General features: G+C 34.5%; 1 protein-coding gene across 7 annotated transcripts in view; it reads right to left on the bottom strand.

The window, feature by feature from the left end:
* Positions 1–4,328: 4,328 nt before the first annotated feature.
* KIAA0232 (KIAA0232 ortholog) overlaps positions 4,329–15,202 on the bottom strand; it is a 68,354-nt gene continuing 57,480 nt past the window's right edge. For 5 of the 7 annotated variants that reach the window (XM_087721873.1, XM_087721879.1, XM_087721876.1 and 2 more), the window contains exons 8-12: positions 12,034–12,132; positions 11,720–11,794; positions 11,313–11,438; positions 7,811–7,908; positions 4,329–6,825 (exon numbers count right to left, since the gene is read on the bottom strand). In XM_087721873.1, the coding sequence (XP_087577999.1) occupies positions 6,646–6,825; positions 7,811–7,908; positions 11,313–11,438; positions 11,720–11,794; positions 12,034–12,132 (578 nt within the window). In that variant the 3' untranslated portion in view covers positions 4,329–6,645. Of the gene's footprint in view, positions 6,826–7,810; positions 7,909–11,312; positions 11,439–11,719; positions 11,795–12,033; positions 12,133–13,734; positions 14,140–15,202 lie in introns of those variants that run through there. The other 2 variants (XM_087721874.1, XM_087721880.1) reach the window with 2 other exon arrangements.

Here is a 15,202-nt window from a genome sequence, read left to right as displayed (position 1 = left end):
CCACCTCACCGAGTTACTGTGATGTGGAAAATAGGAGGAGGAGGAAGTAGTACTGTTCATCATTTTGAGTTACTTATAAAGCAATATAGGATAAAAATCAGATGGGCAGAAAAACTGAGGTGAATTCTCATTTCTATTTGGGATGGAACCAAAAATGCTTTATTATTAATAAATAATGTACTATTTTAAATTAAATTATTTTGAATTATATAGTTAAGTCCAGAAAACACTAAAGAATAGCTGAATAGGATGTTACTTTTAAGATGTATAGATCAACAAAAATGTCTTTAATCATTCTATAACTTAAGATAAAACTAGAGGCAATTAAAAAAATTAAAGCTGAGATATGATGGCATTTCTGCAATATACCAGAAGACTTTCCAAGTAATCGTAGTTAAAACTATTATTCAACTAATAAAAGAGATTTAGGAACACTTAGCTATAAATTTGGAAAGATTTTAATTTGCCCATAGACATGCAACCTAATTTCTTTACTGAATGTAGATTATAAACTTTTTAAGGCAATACTCAAAAGATAACAAATGGTGTTTAAATTGAAATGATATAACTAATCAGATTGGATTTGTTCTGAAAAGACATCAGAGATTTATGTTATTGATTAAATCACACCAACAAAAAGTGACTACAGTCTTTGTTTATACAGAAAACGTATGACAATCTAGGATGGACTTTAATGTTTGCATTAAAAAGATGTAGCTTTTTAAAAATGGGAATAGATTACAAAGGATAAAATGCCAAGTTAATAGTAAATGGCTATTTACCACTACCATGCATTATACAAAAAGAAAAGACAATATTGTCCCCCTTCTCCTTTTTTTACTGGCATTAGAACTATTAGCAATGAAAATATGTCAAGAAAATAAGACTTCTGAGATTATATGTCATATGCGATTCAAATTGTTCACCCGAACCAGTCCTTACTGGTCGAATTTTACCACTGCTGTAGAGTTTATATTATACTATAATGTCAGGTGCTTAATAGATTACAGATCATATCTCCTATGGCCCTAATGCAGAAAAGGTGGGAATTTCAGTAAATATATTTTTTGACTGACACAAATAGAAATAAACAATTTATATGAGATCATGCAATAATAAGCAAAGTATTGGACATTTGGAATCAGAATCTTGATTGGAATGACCATCAGTGAAACATTTGAATACATAAAATTGATATTATCTAAATAAGTAACAGATTTGCCATTCAGACTGCTGCACATCGTACATATTATGTGACACCATTTGGCAACACTTAAGGAATAGTCATTTGAATATGAGAACAAAAGAAGTGCTGCAAAGAAAATATAAATGTATAAATAAAAGAAAAAACTAAAAAATAGACATCACAGTAAAGTATGTTTGAAGGTTTTTTTGGCTCCTTCATCACCACATGGGTAGACACTGAGTTTAAATTTAACATTTGGAAAATATACAGGAAAATAATGCCTAAGACCTTCTTGTTTCGTTATTACTAAACATTTATTCTTATGAATATACAAAGAAATTTGCTCTATGGAATCAATTAGTTTAGACTGAAAGACCTTATTATAACACAAAGATAAAAATGTTTGAGGTTCACAGTAGTGTAATTCATTGGACTAATTTTCGTATCTTCGCATTAATAGTTCAGAATCATAAGAATTGCAGAAAAAAGGAAGAAATCTGAGAGAGACAATTGAATTTTAAAATCATTTAATAGATAATTTAGAGCATCTGGTAGGTCAATTTTTTAAATAAATTGGTGGTACAATATGATTTTTAAAAACCAAAAAGACAAAGACCACATGATTATGTGGATGCAGAATTTAGATGTAGTATTACATTTGCAACAATGGAATTTCAATAGAAAAATATTACATTAACGCCCAAAACTAGTTAAGAGAATATTGGTAAAAGATAATTTAATGTCAGTATATTACTCCAGCTTTGATTGTTTAAATTGATAATTCATTTTTTAAAAACTCACTGAAGATGTAATGAGCAGGTGGATCATTTTTTTGTATCTAACATCATATTGTAGCAATTACAATTCTGAAAAATAATTCAGAGCGGAGTAAAAATTAAATTCTCATTTCAACCTACAATACTTTTATTATATTTACAAAACTGATTTCCTCAACTACATTTCTACCTATCAGTTGCTGCAAAGGTATAATATTCTCATTACTGGAAAAGTTATATGATTTTGCACAGAATCTAATTAAAATTGAAAGGCCCTTCTTAAGACTATATCGAATACCTGGACTCATACCAAATAAAACTACCCTATATAGGATAAAGCTATATAGGTTTTCCATATCAGAACCAACTTTTAGAAAAATAGACTAGATTTTTTTTTAGAGTGCAGTTTCACTTCATAATTTATATTATCATATTGTTGATTTTGCTTCAAGCTTAAGAGTGGCTTTTAGTTCTTTAAAATTATTTAAATTATTCAATTACTCATTATTATATAACATTGGGAAATTATAAGTACCATATTTGTAAACCCTCTTTTTATACATTTACTGATCTATACTTTATTCTTTTATCTCTTTATTGTTTGTTTATATATCTTCTTCCAACATGTTTGATTAAAAAATAGAAAAAATATATACAATGAAGCTTTAACATGGTATCATTTATCTTTTACTTTGACAGATCTGGCAACTTGTTGAAAAGCTGCCATTTGGGGAGTTCACTGAAGGCCCTGTAAGCTTTTCTGAGTAAAAGTGTATTTCTAAAAATATTTTTGAAAACTTTTATTAGGAGCATGATTAGATGCTGCTACCAATCTAATGCTTTCACAAATTCTGTTTGGGCTGAAATTAATTTTTCAAGATTTACAGGATAATAATAATCTATATTAAGGAACTGATACGCAATACCACTTGAATGCCCAGGATGCAAATAACAAAATTAACTGCTACTGCCATTCAGTTTTCCTAGAAGCTTTGAGTTATGTTTCCAAAATGTCTTTAATAGGATATGTCTCAGTTTGGGAACTGAGTTGCTTTCTTAATACTGTAATGTTTTCCGATTTTCTTGAGTTAGCACAAGCATAAGGTATGTATATTTGGAAGTAAATGGTTATCACAAGCATAAGGTATGTGCATTTGGGAGTAAAAGAAATAAAAGGAACTTTTCATTTATTTGAATACTTAGCCATTCTATATACCAGTGTTTCTCAACCTTGGCAACTTGAAGATGTCCGGACTTCAACTCCCAAAATTCCCCAGCCAGCATTCGCTGGCTGGGGAATTCTAGGAGTTGAAGTCCAGACATCTTCAAGTTGCCAAGGTTGAGAAACACTGCTATATACTTCCCAAAAAAGTTTATCAGTTTCAGCTTCTATTCAGGCAGGGATACAGAACTAAACTCCATGTAACATAACCAAACAGCATCTAAACTATGCAGCAACACTAGCCATTCACATTAGCTAGCGTACTTTCAAGCATCACCTGCCTAGTCAGCACTTGCAACTATTTCTCTTTTCTGTCTGAAGATGAGAGTTAAGGGAATTTCTTTGAGGGATACAAACATAACTGTTTACATTATTCATAGATGGAAACTGATAATCACAAGATTTTTTTAAGGTGCTCAATTTAATGTGAGAAGAGATGGCATGAAATTAGCAAGTTTTAATTTTATGCTCAGTTTGGACTGCTTTGTAATTGACACATATAAGCTGTTATGATTCAATATGAGACAATAGAGGACTTTCGTTGAACATACACTATAGCAAACGTTTGCTTTTACAAACCAATTTGGGGTAAAGGTTGTTAAAAATGAATTTAACTGATATGATTTATATTACTTGCATCAATTTACATAATCTACATAGTTAACTATACAACTGATGTTATTTTGTCATGTGAATGACTTAAATGGAGACACATAACACAGTTATGTAAATAACACATTTTGGGACAAGAGAAATACATATATTAGAAAAGGAAATAAAAACCAGAAAACACTTTTTAAAAAGTGAAAAAAATGTGACAAAAGAAAAAAAAACACAGTATATAATTTTTCCAAGTACTTTGTGTAGTTCTTTTTTTCATATTGTATGTATTTCTATTATAACTATCTTTCTGTTTTGCTCTATTTTCTTTTGTTATTATGATTTTAAAAACAATTAAAATAAATTTAAAAATTAGGAAAGTGTTGAGAAACAGAAAAAAAAAACATTTTAACTACTTAATCTGAAGGCAACTAAAAGTGGTCCATAAAATTGAGGTTTGCTGTACTGTACAAAGTTCTCTATTTGCATATTGCTATTTAAGAAGAAATCTTATATATTGAACAAAGACAACACAATTTAATTATTTTATTTTTTTTATTTGGTGTTAAGTAACTCCACAAAAAAACAAATTCAGTTACTCTGATGTATGTGAAATCAGAACAATACACCACTTGAAGCGAAAAGGTAGAAACAAGTTCAGCCCAGGAATGAAAAACTGATACTTCAGTGCTATGGATATGCAATGTGCTTCATACCACAGTGCATTCAGCATTTCCACTTTTAAATTATCCTTGCAGAAAACAGAAACACAAACTCACACATCCACTTTCTCACTGGAAAGCTTCAGAATTTTATCCATTCAGTTATGAAACAAATAAATATTATTTGTTATTGCCCACACATGTAACATACACGTTTTCAAAGGTGTTAGAATATTGAATCATAATAAAATGAATCATCCTTTCACTGAGGTGAAAGTCCAAATAAGCTGAATTTTTGAAGTGTGGGCTCTTCCCTCCCCAAATATTCCCATTTGGCTTTTCATAATTCTAACAATGCTTTACATTAATCACTAGGATTTATCAGTTTTGTTCTTTTTGCTTTCATACTGACAATAATATCCTTAGTGCATGTGCCTATATAACATTAGGAAGCTCCAGAAAAAAGTAAATATTTAAACACATATCCAAAATTTCAAATAAGGAAGAAAAAAAAAACCACTGTAAGGATTTGTAGTATGGATGCTAAAATAAAGTAGTTTAAAAGCCATTATTAATGTTATTAATGACATTTCCCTGGAAGGTACAAACCAAGCCAATGGAGTTGGGAGTTTCAACTGAAAGGATGATATACAATCCGTACAAGGAGTTGAAACTCTAGATCTTAAATCTTGTACTATGAATTAAGAAAAGGCAAAAAACTTCATTCAATTCAATTAAGCTCACTAGCACAGAATAAAAATTTAAAGCCAGTTCAGCTTACCATTTCAAAAAAACTATAATTGTTAAAGAGTTTCTTGCCTATTAAAATTAATGGCTTAGCATTTTCAAGTCAACAGTAAACTTTCTGTTCTTTCTGGTGTCTTAATCATGCCGCTATTATATAGTTTTAAAAATTTAAAACTATGAAATGGTATAAACCAATATTGCTCCTTCTGACCTTATGATTTGCATAATACATTAGTAGCACAGGGAGTTGATAGTCTTGCACAGTTACATTTTGACAGATGCATTGACTATGTTAAAATAAACCTTAAGAGCAGGTCACATAAAGCAACAATCACTACTGCAATCACACATGTAAATCATGTTCCCACTCCCTCCCACAACACACAACTTACTCCTAACATTCTCTCAGGACACGAGGTTAGCTACAAATTTTACTAAATTACAGCTATAGTAGTAGCTAACTGCAGGAGCCATTGGATTTATTCTGAGTGATATACTAATCCTCTGCATAAAAAATATTAAACATTGACTCTTAAGATTTCTTTTGTTGTTCAGGCCAACTATATGAAGCTCATTTCAAAGTTCACTGTTCCATAATTTCCTGACAATGCAATCCTAAGCACACTTACAAGTATGAAGTAAGTGTGCTTGCTCAGGCTGTAGTGTCACTTGTTGAATCATCTACTTTTCAACACTGAGTCCTGAAAAAGAAGAAATACTAAACCCTAAAAACAAGAGGGGGAAAAGGGGGAATGATCGTTTTTCTTCCTCCTCTTCCCTGAAAAAAATGAGCAGCTTTTTTTAGCTAGCAAGAAGGTAACAAACAATTGTTCCAACTCTGTTTGTTTCTATGCATGTTAGGAGAAGAGATCCTAGAATTGAAAGTAGAGTTTCTGAAAGTCTCTAAAGCACAGCCCTAGTATTTCTACTCCCGAGTTATAAGATCTTAAAAGACAGGACAAGCCATACATGCTTTCCTCTCACATTCAGAAAGGCACTGATAGATTACAGTGTTAAAGTATTTATCTCCCAAATCTTAAAAGCCTAAATGTGCTAAAAGATAAAATCTCTGAATAGTTGTAGACACTGCAATGCTAGTAGGATAGTAATACTGATACAGCTGCAGTTGAAAATAAAAATAACTGCAACTAGGATGCAAAAGAGCAGTGATACTACTAAGACAATCACATGCACATCCATTCTTGATTTGACAACACAATCTACTCTAGGTCCAAATAGCCAAGGAGCTAATATTTTGGAGAAAAAGGAGAAAAAAAGCTTCTAGTGGGATCATATCCCACTATTAAAAATAAAATACCAAGAAGAGAAAGATAAATACACTTCTGAATCCATTATATGAAGGAAGAACTCAATTTGTTTCTGAGTTACGAGCCTTCTGGAAGAGTTTGCCACCTCGTGTTATTCCTCAAGCCATCCTTTTATCCTATAACTTTATAAGTGAGTTCGAGAAAAAAGCTCCTCTTCACAAGGATCTGTCCAACCATTTCCACCTTCTGATGCTGCACCTTCAGAACTGGAACTGTCACTGGAGTATAACTTCTTTCTAAAGCCATTTGATTTTATTTCAGAATCTCTAGAATCTGCACACCTTGCTTCATGAATGGAAGAAACCTATGGGATTACATTTAAAAACATTATACATTATAAATTGTAAAAGGAGAGTTAAAAAACTTAAAAATCAAAATCAGTCACATTGTCACATTGTAATTTTTTAAAAATTGAATTAAAATTGATAGTAAGCAGATTTTTGTTGGCACTCAAGAAAAGGGAGAAAGACTGCATTCATAATTGCTCTTTTTCATAATTGCTCTTTTCCCTGCAGCCCTTAGCACCAGTTTTAATTTCTAAGGAGCCCTCTGGGACAATGTGCTAAATGATTCTGTCAGAAAGGGAGAGAAATACTTCCTTTATTTATTAGAACTCAGCTCATCCACTCTGGGAAAAAAGCCTTCTTATTCAGAGGAGCAAGGATGGGTCCAATCTATTGTTAAACTCTGGGAGTTTTGATCTATCACTATCAATCCTGAAAGATACACAGTGAAGTCTTCTATTTTAGTTTGTTTTTCATTAAAACATCTTTTGTCTCCTCTAAAGGGCTATGATTTGAAAAGGACTATCAACAACATCTCTTTAGTCTGGGCTTCTTTTTGTTTGGTTTTATCACATGGATGAATTGTGAATTCATGAGTGATTTGATTATATGCCCTTAAAACAGAGGTTATCCTTGTTTAGCAGCTTCCTTATTTAGCAACCATTTGTGTTATGATATAAATAAAAAAAGTACTTTGCAACCTATCTTCATATTTACAACCTTTGCAGGTCTGTAAAGCAAAGGAACGCTGAAATAAGATTGCAAGCATAGTCACGGTTTTACTTAGTGACTTTTTGGTTAATGACTGAGTTGCTGGTTCCAACTGTAGTTGCTAAACAAGGATTATTTATGTATTTCTATCAGAAGATTTAAAATTAAAAACTGTTCCCCAATTCACTCTTAATTTTACTACAAACTTAACAATTATAACATGTCTTCTGTTCTTTAGCGACATTTACATATTTTAGATGAATCTACCATACCTGATATGTTTTTTCAACTTACCATATTAAAATCTTGAAGATGATCTTCGCTGTGTAGTAATTCTTTCAAATCCGTGAATTCTTCATCGCTATTCTCCCTCTTGATATTTGAACAGCATTCTTTGAAAGTTTAGTTTCAAAGTATCAAGGCAATGATGGGAGAGAGAAAAAAGGACTTTAAAAATTAAATTCAGTAAGATCTATGTAAAAAAAACCTTATAGTTATAATATTTGTTAACCAAAAGTAAGCTCCAGCTGGTGAAAAAAAAACCAATTTCCGAAGTCAGGTTAATTTCAGACAAACTTTTAGACTTATTTTGGAGAAAAAAAAAAGTAGATCAAGAGGTATTTTGGTAAGTCAGCCCCAAGATTCTCCCATGACACCACTTTTAATTTCTTCCTGTTCACTTTACTCATCCACAAAATGCACAATCAATATTTGATACTATAATGCTCTGATTGAACACATTTACATCTGGGTACAGCCCTATTGCCCCAAGAAGAGTTTCACACATATCTCTGTGGATAATGAGTAAGCTCCACAGACAAAGTCCAAATCCACTGGCAACTAAAATGCTGCAGCAGCTTTCAAGTCACTGTTTGTAAGATTAATAGCCAACATTGAACAAGCAAGGAAAGACTATCACTCCAATTTTAAGTGCCAAACATTTACTGGTTTGGCAAGCAAAAAGAATCAATAGGCAACTGCTCTCCAACAAGTATTTCTACTGTTCTGAAACCTAACCTTCCCTGATGCAACACCCTCAAATGTTTTATTATAAACTAGTGGCTAACCCGGCGTTGCCTGGGTATTTATTTATAGGGGGAAAATGTTCTGACCAAATGTAATTTCTAATGTTGGATTTTCCCACTTACCAGAGGGAGCCCGCTTGTGGAGTACTATGAAGCTGTCACCATGGCAACTCCACTGCGCTGTACAGTAGAAGCCAGTATGGCAGTACAGCACAATAGGCTATATCTTAACAGAACACCACCATCCCCAAATGGGTGTTAGGGGTGTCTTACCCCCACAGTATTTTTCTCCAGAGAGTAAGTCATCTGTCTACCAAGTTTGGTTCAAATTGCTCAAGGCATTCCAGAGTTATGCTGGACAACACGCACACACACAGCACACATATATATAAATATATATATATATACACATTACCTTCATACTGCTAGCAGATGGCCCTATGTTGATTATGCTACATTATTTAAGCAACTGGTGCATGTAATATTTTTGATTTAATTCTGAAAAAGTTGTTTTGGAACACAAAGAAATAGGATTGCAACATGTATGGTGACTCAATAAAGCAGGTGTGTTTACTTCAAACAGTGCAGCTTATTCGATAAGGTCATTCAAATTCTATATGGTCTAAAGAAACATTTTGAACTGGGTTTAAAATATACAGCCCAGTAGGCTGTGTGTACATTATACTGGTATCTTTATGACCTTCCTCTTGAAAGAGACTTGGTTAACACACCCTGAACTTGTTCCATAGCAAAGATCAATGCAGTGGCTAATAGGAAACACAGCTTTAATTTCATGTTTGAATAAGGGTTAAGTATGGCAACTACAATGCAAAGACAATTCTTTGAATGTAGACAATAAATACTTCAGATGTATCTTAATTCCACAGGATTAAACCATTCATTACGAAATAACTGATCTGTAGGGTTAGTACAACACATATTCCCTTTCCACCTCTGTGAAGAAACTCAGAAATCCCAGCAACACAGTCCAACAGAGAAGGCCTTCCTTAATAGCTATGTCCTAAGTCAGGGGTCCCAAAGTCATCTGTTCACTACCCTCTCATGAAACTTCTTATTGTTCATCAAACTCTCCAAACAGTCATTGTATGAACATAATTTAATAAATACTAGTTTCATAAATAATACTACAAATAACAACAACAACTCCTTGGATAGTCCCATCAAGCCTTTGGCTTGATACTGACAATTCCAGGAAATCCTAGAAGAAAAGCACACTCAGGATATATAAGAGAACTTAGTGATATCTTGAGATGATAAGATAAGCTGATAAGAGCCTACTTCCCCTCTTCCTGCCCTTTCATTCAACTTAATACAGCCACTAAAACAGTAACAGACATTTACCATATTCAAATAATTGCCTACTGTATTTACTGTATTTTTACTGTATTTTATTGGAATTTATAGGCCGCCCTTTTCCCTGAGGGGACTCAGGGCGGCTTACAATCAAAAAGGGGGGGGGGGTGCAAATACAAAAACAAAAACAGTAGGTGAATAAAATAAGACAATAAAAACACAACTTGCATTCAGCATTCAACACTCGGGTGGGGCGAATTAGGAACTTATCCCCAGGCCTGACAGGATAGCCAGATCTTGAGGGCTGTGCGGAAGGTCTGTACAGTGGTGAGGGTGCGAATCTCCACGGGGAGGTCATTCCACAGGGTCGGAGCTGCTACAGAAAAGGCTCTCCTCCGCGTAGTCACCAGTCGGCATTGACTGGCGGATGGAATTCGGAGGAGGCCCAATCTGTGCGATCTAATTGGTCTGAGGGAGGTAATCGGCAGGAGGCGGTCTCCCAAGTACTCAGATCCACTACCATGGAGAGCTTTATAGGTGGTCATTAGTACCCTGAAGCGCACCCGGAGATCAACAGGTAGCCAGTGCAGTTCGCGGAGGATGGGTGTTATGTGGGCGAACCGCGGTGCGCCCACTATCACTCGCGCAGCTGCATTCTGAACTAACTGCAGTCGCCGAATGCACTTCAAGGGCAGCCCCATGTAGAGCACATTGCAGTATTCCAGCCTAGAGATCACAAGGGCTCGAGTGACTGTTGCGAGGGCCTCCCGGTTCAGGTAGGGTCGTAACTGGCGGACCAGGTGAACCTGGGCAAATGCCCCCCTGGTCACAGCTGACAAATGATGGTCGAAAGTCAGCTGTGGGTCCAGGAGGACTCCTAAGTTACGAACCCTATCTGAGGGGTGTAAAATTTGACCCCCCCAGCCTGAGCGGTGGAACACTGGCCAAATTGTTGGGAGGAAAACACAACAACCACTCGGTCTTGTCTGGGTTGAGTACCAGTTTGTTAACACTCATTCATGTCTAGGTCACAAATTGTCATGTTTATCTTCTACATTCTATTCTATCTTAGTAACTGAAGAAAAGGGAATAAACACATGAGATTGTTGGGATCATCTCTTTGACTCCCAACAAAAAAGCTCTGAGAAACTTTTAATTCACTTGGCTCAAGTCACCTATCATCAGTTGTTAACAGTTGTAAAGCATGTGAAAAAGTCACCACATTTATTGAGAGTTTCAATTGTGGAGCAATTTCTGACATTATTACAGGGTAAAAATGGTTCCTACTTGTTTGAAAGGACGATTGTCCTGAAAGTTACACAAAAAAGGAGCAAATTGATGCAGTTTTCCACAATACTACATTCATATGCCAAGAACAGGTGCCTCTACTATCTCATGTACTGTATCTTATAGCTTTTAAAGAGACAAAAATTATCTTGGAACAAAATGGTGACTACCCCATATAGAAATAGTGGCATCCTCACTGGCAGCTGCTGAAGCTGTAGATCTTCCTTGTTGTCTACATGACAAGCTGTGAGAAGAATATCCTTGCTTCTGTGTAAGTTGAATGTCTGCCTGGTTACCTGTGGAAAAACAAAAAAGGGCAGATGTTGTACAACTATGTTACAGAGAAGTAGTGTTACATATACATGTGTGCACGCTCGCAAGCGCACCAACACACACACACACATACACACCTACACCTTCTCTGTAACATAGTCAATGAACAGTAAGATGTAAGAAAAAGAGCCCTCACTTAAAAGGCTGCCATTCCACATTCTTCTGCCATTATTTCCATTGCCCAGTATGCATTTTTGTGGTTTGGGAGAATGAGAGGTGTTGTTACTCTGGATGAAATACTTACTTGTTGAATTTTGAGAATCGGACCGGAACTCTTTGTCCAACAGCTGTTCTGTTCCAACGTCAACCATTTCTGATTCTGAAAGAAAGAATTTATAACAAAGTCTGGCAAATACAGTGCCATTGTTATGTTCTAATAAGTAGTGGGTTGTTATTTAGTTAATACAGAGTTTCTGAAGTTTTCAGAAGTTATGGGGCAAAATAGCCTAACTATGAACAGGAATACACTGCTCATTTTGAGAGTGCTTAGAAAGGATAGAAAATGTCCAGGAGTTTCAGGCATACTCTTCCATATTGAATAGCTTCCCATTTGATTACCTATATGAGGTGCCTTGTCTTTTAATCCCCAGTTACAGCAATGGGGTTCCTGGTGCACATGCATGCCTGGAGTCCAGAAGCAGAGTACCTGTAAGGGGTCTAAGAATACAAAAATTATTCATCTGCTATTCTTGTATTTACTGTTAGCTTTGGCTATTTGTGATTTACACAAAGTCTTCCTCTGTTAATTTGCCAAATGCTCATTAGCTTAATGAACACACAACATAGTTGTATAGAGCACCACTGTCTCCAAACAGAAAATGTAACCATACATTTATGCTATATTTTAAGCTAATTTTTCATAGGTGTAATACTACATTAGCATAAGGGGAAGGAGCAATGTTGACAGAGAAAAATCTAATCAAGTCCTATTTCTCTCCTCTCCCTCTACCATTTCAATTCCAGATGGTGGTATTGTGATGCAGATGAAATTATTCTGTCATCCTTTTCTAATGGTTAGAATGACAAATTCAGTCCCTCCAAATATTCATAGAAACTGAACTTTCAAATCTAGCCTGAACAAAAAAAAAAAAATTCAAGTCCAGTGCTTTTTCGAATTGTGCAATGTAATCTTTGTATCTCAAAAAGGGCATAAAATATCTATGAAATTCTAGATCAACTTTATTTTTCAAATTCAAAACTGATACAAAAATGTAAACAACTGAAAAAAAGTGAATGAATAAAATTGTGATAGGTTTCTCTATCACTAGTAATCTTTCATTAAAAAAGGAATGCAAGCATTCAATTAATCCATATAGCTCAGTGGTCTCCAACCTTGGCAACTTTAAGACCTGTGGACTTCAACTTCCAGAGTTCCTCAGCCAGCAAAGCTGGCTGAGGAACTCTGGGAGTTGAAGTCCACAAGTCTTAAAGTTGCCAAGGTTGGAGACCACTGATATAGCTAACCTTATTTCTACTAGCACTGAGATATATTACATTAATTATTTTATAGACAGGACAGAAAATGCTTACTGTCCTACCATGATATAACATAGTTTCAACACATGTCTTAGTTTCAAACATTAACTGTTCCTCAAAATTCTGATTATTCTGAGTGGATGTCAGAGAATAACTGCAATAAGCATTCATGGATTACTGGAACCTGCCTACCTTCTCACATTCCTTCCAAACATTCTGCCCCATGCTCACTGTTATCCTTTTCCTACTGTAGTGAGACTTTCCTCATTATAACTCACAAAGAAGACATCAGCCCAACCATACCTCAGAGGTGTATCTCAGATTCTCTTAATAATTAAATCACAGGTGAGAAAAGTGACTTGTTTGAACTGAAACATACTACAGCGTAAAAGTCTTTTCAAACACCTTTTGAAGTTGCATTTTTCTTTGTTCCTACAGCCATCAGGTTAAAAGTTCACAAACCACAAGACAGAAAGTTTATAAACTTATATTAATAAAACCGTAAGATCAAAACAAAACTGAAATAGGTGTAATTAGCATAATTTGTGTTCTGTTAGAATGCATATAAAGGTTAACAAACTCTTGTTCTTACAATGAAAGCAGGTGCAAAGCAGAAAACTTGGAGCAACAGGCTATGAGAAGGGGAAGGCAGCCATCAGATGATGAGAAAAAGAAAAGGCAATAAAGGTCATAGTACAGACAAAAGGTATCTAGTAACTCCTCATGACACGCTAGACCATCATTTCACAATTAAGTATAGAGTAGTAGTTTTGTTGGTATACCTGTTTGAAAAGAAATAACATATTTGGGCTGTGCAAAGCATTTTAAATAGGTGGTTCGGAAGGTGCGTTAGCAGAAAGCACCTCTTCCAGGCAAGGCTTGCTCAACTGCTTGGAAGGCTGTCTCCTCATCTGTGTGCATGCAGAGCCACCACACGCCACTGGTGGTCCCAGCGTCTATGCATGCTTTCAAATTCTAATTGCAGACAGTCGAGTTTAGCTAAAAAAAACCTCTGTATCTTCATCAGATAAGTTTTCAGTTTACTATATAAGTCCAAGTAATATTTTAAAAATGGAAAATGTATATCTTCAGGAGAACTATATATCTTATCATCCCCATCTTTTCCATCTCTTTTTTATTTTCACTTCAAGCGGTTTGCCAAGATCCTACCAGGTCTGGATGGATTTCCTGTGGAATGGCATAAAACATTTATTGATATACTTGCTCCTAAATTCTATAAACCATACAAAAATGGTGTTTTATCTTCAGTTAGTGAAGCATATATTACAATTATATCAAAACCTGGAAAAGATCATACATTATGTTAACTACAATCCTACTTCACTGATTAATTAGATATTTTGTTTTGGTTAATAAACTTCAACAAGTAATTTTTTCAGTTGTTAAATAGAATGAAATGGGCTTTATTAACTATACATGGATCACATAATATTTGATGAATGGTAGATTTGATTGATTTTGAACAAGAAAAGACAAAGCTGCAATTCTGTCATATTAGGGAAAAAAGCTTTTGATAAAATGTGTAAAACATATGTACGTTACTTTACCCAAAAGTGGATTTCTCAAAGAATTTCTAAAATAGGCAAATACTCTATGCATCCCCCAAATTTAAAGTGATGATCTTTTTAAATACACTTTCCAATATTCTGTTGAACAACACTTGATTGATTAACTATCAAAAACCAAGATGCAAAGTCCATTTATAGGCTATTAAAAAGCACTATCTGAATAAAAAAATTATATAACTTGGCAGTGTATTTAAAAATAACTGGGTCATATTGCAATGCCACCAATTGTGTTCAAAAGCATTACAAATACAAGTACAGAAATCACCCCTAAGCATGTTCCCAATACTGTCTTCAGTACCTGCCAAAGCCTGGATTATAGCTGTTAATTATTGGCACAAACTTAACTATAATCCATCTTGGTGGACTGATTATACCTTTCAATCCACTTGGAAGAAAGCCCTAATTTAAAAAATGTTGTATCTATTAAGTTATATATTTTATATTGGAACCAGGCTAAGAATTGATACAATTCTAGACACAGTATAGTTTAAGTTTACCCACTTATCAGTTTTTTGTCACTTTCCTAATTTTTTCCCCAAGAATAATAGTCTTTATATATGACCCAACCTAATTATAATTTTTCTTTAACGAGGATGTGCACCAACATCTCTTATCTATTAGATCTGCTCAAATTCCTATAATGCACAAATTGTGCCTATAGA

This window comes from Thamnophis sirtalis, unplaced genomic scaffold, assembly GCF_051295495.1.
Source record: "Thamnophis sirtalis isolate CommonGarterSnake01/CBP01778 unplaced genomic scaffold, rThaSir2_p1.2 scaffold_8, whole genome shotgun sequence".
Classification (NCBI taxonomy): Eukaryota; Metazoa; Chordata; class Lepidosauria; order Squamata; family Natricidae; genus Thamnophis; species Thamnophis sirtalis.
This window is presented reverse-complemented; position numbering and strand designations above follow the sequence as displayed.